This window comes from Myotis myotis, unplaced genomic scaffold, assembly GCF_014108235.1.
Source record: "Myotis myotis isolate mMyoMyo1 unplaced genomic scaffold, mMyoMyo1.p scaffold_m19_p_2, whole genome shotgun sequence".
NCBI lineage: Eukaryota > Metazoa > Chordata > Mammalia > Chiroptera > Vespertilionidae > Myotis > Myotis myotis.
In genome coordinates this window covers 94,354,637-94,359,553 of record NW_023416324.1, presented here as the reverse complement: position 1 = coordinate 94,359,553, position 4,917 = coordinate 94,354,637, and the positions used below count along the sequence as shown (strand labels likewise).

General features: G+C 45.2%; 1 protein-coding gene across 1 annotated transcript; it reads right to left on the bottom strand.

Moving 5' to 3' along the window:
- Positions 1-3,437: 3,437 nt before the first annotated feature.
- LOC118676949 (chromatin target of PRMT1 protein-like) lies at positions 3,438-4,329 on the bottom strand. The gene has a single exon (XM_036351620.1). The coding sequence runs from the start codon at positions 4,251-4,253 to the stop codon at positions 3,513-3,515; it is 741 nt and encodes a 246-aa protein (XP_036207513.1). The 5' UTR covers positions 4,254-4,329; the 3' UTR covers positions 3,438-3,512.
- Between the last annotated feature and the right edge of the window lie 588 nt (positions 4,330-4,917).

Sequence of the window (4,917 nt, the reverse complement as noted above, 5' to 3'; positions counted from 1 at the left end):
TGTGGACGGAGTCCGCGAAGAAGGAATGACATGGGAGACAGTGTTCAGTTGATCAGCAGCCTAGCCAGGATCTCTAACCAGGATCTCCAGCCAAGTTCTGTTGTTTATTGTCTTGTTACATCTGTATTTATACCAGTTGATTTTAATCCTGTCAATTTCTATTGCAAAGGTTAGGGCGTTTCTTACCTCCATTTCAGGGAGTAAAGATTATGTAGCTTAAGCATGATTGTTTGTAGTTAAAGTGATTAACTACCCGCCTGGCACTTAGTTACGGGGTTTTATCCCCTCCCTAACTCCAGGGAAAAATCCCTACCTGGGGAAACAACCTTTCTCGGAGAGGTGACCTTGGTTAAAACACATAGCACTAAGGGGAGCAAACATATTAAGAACAGTATGCTATATACGCCAGGTCCCGTGAAACATTTGCTGTGCAGATGTTTCTTTCCTGCAGCGACTGTGTCAAGCAGCAAGGATGGACCGGCTTCTGGCAGAGAATAAATAACATGCTATTAAAAAACTATTGTGTCAAAGAAGAAACAAAAGATCAAAAGATACATAGACACAAATGAAAATAAATATATGACATACCAAAATGTGGGGTATATAGCAAAACTGTACTAAGAGGGAAGTTTATAGCATTACAGGCTTACCTCCAGAAATAAGAAAAATATCAAAAATCTAACATGTTGTCTTAAAGAATTAGAACAAAAAGAGTAAATGAAGCCCAAACTTAGTAGAAGGAAGAAAATAATAAAAATTAGAGCAGAAATAAATGAAATAGAGAACAAAAAGACAATAGAAAAAATAATGCCCTGGCCAGGTGGGTCAGTTGGTTGGAGCATTGTCCTTACACCAAAAATTGTGGGTTTGATTCCTGGTCAGTACACGTACCTAGTCATGTCTATTCCTGGTAGGGGATTATACAGGGGGCAACCAATCAATGTTTTTCTCTCATATTGATGTTTCTCTATCCCTTCCTCTCTCTCTTTCTTTAAAATCAATAGACACATATTTTTGGTTGAGGATTATAAAAAATTGATGAAACAAAGAACTGGTTGTCTGAAAAGGTAAATAAAGTTGACAAATCTCTGGCTGACTTACTAAGGAAAAAAGAGGAAAGATTCAAATAAATAAAATCAGAGATGAAAGGAGAGAAAGTATAATGGAAACCACAGATATACAAAGGACTATACAGGATTATTATGAAAGACAGTATGCCACCAAAATTGATAGCCTATATAAAATGGACAGATTGTTAGAAATATATAACCTTCCTAGACTGAGCTTTGAATTGGAAAATCTAAATAGACCAATAACTAGTAAGGAAATTGAAACAGTAATCAAATATCTTCACACCAAAGAGAAGTTCAGCACCAAATGGCTTCTGCAAATTCTACCCAACATTCAAAGAAAATTTATTAACTTTCCTCCACAAACTCTTCCAAAAAAGTTGAAGAGGATGGAATACTTCCAAACTCATTTTATGAGGCTAACATTAAACTGATATCTAAATCAAGCAAGGACAACACACACACAAAAGAAAATTACAGACCAGTATCTCTGATAACATGGATGCAAGAATCCTAAACAAAATATTATCAAATCAAATACAACAATACATTAAAAGGTATTACATAATAATCAAGTGTGGTTCAGTCCAGGGGTGTAAAGATAGTTCAAAATATGCAAATTAATCAATGGGATATACCACATCTATACTAATAATGGACAGATACGTAAATTGACCATCCCTCTACAATGCCCACAGCCAATCAGGAGTGAGTATGCAAATTAACCCAACAAAGATGGTGGGCCTGTGGGCAGTGAGCATGCTTGCAGGTGCCGAGTGGCCGGGGGCTTTGGGGGCTTGGAAGAGCAGAAGAGCTGACAGAAAGCAGGCAGCTTGGGGGGTTTGGCTCCCTCTGTTGCTCCCAGTGATCAAGAGAGCCAAGCCCCCCAAGTCCCCAGACGGAAAGCAGAGTGGGAGAGCGGGTGGAGAGTGGGCGGCCTAGGAGGCTTGGCAGAGTGGGAGAGCAGAGAGTGGGTGGCTTGGGGGCTTGGCTCCCTTGGTCACCCCAGCTTCCTCATCGCTGCAGTGGAGACTGACAGCAGGGAAGAGGAAGTCCCACCCCCACAGAATCAGCCAGAATCAGCCTTTGGTCAGACAGCTCTCTGTGGCTAGCAGAATGTCTGGTCCTGTCAGTCCGGACCGGGGGTGGCTGATGTTCCCAGTACTTTTGGTTTCTGCAGCCCCTGGACCAGAAGCAGAAACCAAGAGTGCAGGGAGCACCAGGAATTCTGGAAATCATATTTCTGGTGGCAGCCCCTGGACTGGAAGCGGAAGCCCAGAGCGCTGGGAGCACCAGGAATGCTGGGAATCGTAGTTCTGGTGGCAGACACGTTGTGGGATCTCCTACCTAGACACTATAGCAAAGTGAGCCTGGAGCAAGTTACTGTTGCAGGTGGGGGATGGAGGGAAAACAAAGGTGAGCGACATAAGTAAAGTCAGAGTGTCGCGGAAAAATTAAAAGGAAGATATCCTACAACTTCTAGGAAATCTCCACCAATGGAGCAAAGAAAAAAAAAAATCTCTGTTATTCTGTGAGCACCAAACCAAACTGGGTTGGGGTCTCAGACAATTCTCTCATATGATTGCAGGACCTCAGGCCTCACCCACCTCAGAGAATCTGAATTTGTGTTTTGAGAAGATTGCCCAGGTGACTCAAATGCACATTAAAGCTCACAACGCATTGATATAGTAGTTAAGGTTGGGGCTTTGTAATATATGCCAAATGCTATATGCCGAGCAGTCCTGGCTCTGATCCCAAATCCTGCAATATTCTAACTATTGAATTGGGGCAAGTTACTCTTGAGTCTCTGAGTCTCAGAATCCTCATTTGCAACATGTGCACAGAAGTACCTATTCTATAGCGTTGTTGATGGGATAAAATGAGCAAATGGACATAAAGATTAGTCCCCAGTGATAGGGAATGATGGCTGTGAAGATGATTACCATTCCCCTTTGTCCTCCTTCACCACCCTGGCACCTGGGGCCCAGGCCAGCGCCCTCAGCAGGAGGATTTGAGCTCCAGCCTGACTTTCTGGTGCTCAGGAGAAGTAGCACTAAGCTGACTGATTTTGTGTTTGAGCGTCTCACTCATGAATGTCGATAGCAATGGGGGCAACTGAGCAATATCCCACTTTTATTATTTCCTTAGGTATTTTTATTAATTCTATGCTATTAAAGGAATTCATGAGTTAAATATTTTTTTTTTCTGGTTTTATTTTTTTATTTTTTTTATTTTCCAGAGGAAAAAAGGGTTTCATACAATAGTTATCAAAAAAGTAAAAGGAACACACTAAATGCACATACTGGTGGCAAGTAAGTCCATAGTCTATTGTGATAGGTCCTTCCAGCATCAGTTTGGTAAGCTCTTCTCATCTGTCATCTCAAGGTTATCTACAGATGTGGTAACTTTTTAACAAGTCTCTCAGAGGAGGGAAGGCAGACTTCAATCATTGGTTTCAGGATCTGTCTGTGCCATGTAAGCATCCAACTCCGCATCCAGATGTCCTTTTGTTTTCGACATGTATGCATCCAATTGGTTGTCCAACTGTTCCTTGGTCAGTGCAGGGCGAGCAAAGGCACCTCTTCCTCGTCCACGGCCTCGGCCTCCAAAGCCTCCTCTTCCCCGACCTATCATACCCCAACCTCTACCACCGATTCCGCCACGACCCCTAGCTCCACGCCCTAGCCACCCTCTCCCAGGACCTCCAGGAGCTCGAACACCACCTCTTCTTAAGCCCATTCGGGGAGCTACGGCTCGTCCACCTCGGAGCAGGTTTTGACCTCGGAGCGACATCCCGCCCCTAAGTAGGGTTCCTGTGGCACGTCCCCCCCGTAGTCCTCCTCTAGGCAAGCCGCTCTGGATTATGGGTAGGCCTCCTCCTCCGATCGCTCCCCTGGCCAGGGCCCCTATGGGTCGGCCTAACCGTGCCTGGATGTTACTCTTACCCAGGCGCTGCTTTAAGCTCTGCTTAAGTTTTAGTGCGGCCTGGACAGAGGGTCTATTTTCCATCTGCTGGGCCAGTCTTCTGTTTCTGGCACTGGCCAGCTGCTGCTGTTGCTGCATCGAAGCCCGAATATTCATTGGCATCGGCTGTTTGTTCTTCAGAATATTAGTAAAGCGCTCATTTAGAGACATCTTGGTGGTGCTTTTTAGCACAACTTTCGGTGCTGACTGTGCAGCCATCTTCAAATCCCGAGGATCGAAGGAAAAGGACGCCAGTGCTCCTCCTGGGGCTGCCACGACGGCTGCGGAAGGCAGGCCGGGGCCGGCCGAACCTGAGTTGATGGTGAAGGGGCTCGGGTGAACTGGTTTGGTTGGCTAGATGCTAAGTGGTAGGCTGCTAGGTCAGTTTGCTGTTGGCTGGCTGTCTGCTGGGCTCAGCCAGTCCACCTGCTCACACGGCCTGCCCTTTCCTGCCTTTCGTCAGTGCCACCGCAACTGCTGCCACCAACTCCTGCTCGGTGCCCAAACAAAGTGCTGGGACCTGCTCCTTTGAGTGAGTCCCTGAAGTGTGTCTCCAAGAAGAGTCTCCGAAGCCAGTCTCCTACCAGTTAAATGCTTAGTAATGTGAACCTGGCCTATATATACCACTAGGAGGGTGAATCTCTCTAAGACCTCACCCACCAAAGCTCCTCACTGGAGGTGGGACACGTGGGTGAGGGTAGGGGTAGGAGAATCTTCAGAAGTCAGCTTAAGGTAACTCTTCTTATTTCTGCAGGCTAGGAGGAACTAACCTTGTTGATATGCATAATCTGATTTGCACCTTGGTAATCCTCCCTTGAATTTCACAACACCCTTTATTCCCATTTGGCTGAGGAGTAAACTGAAATTAAAAGTAAAATCTTGC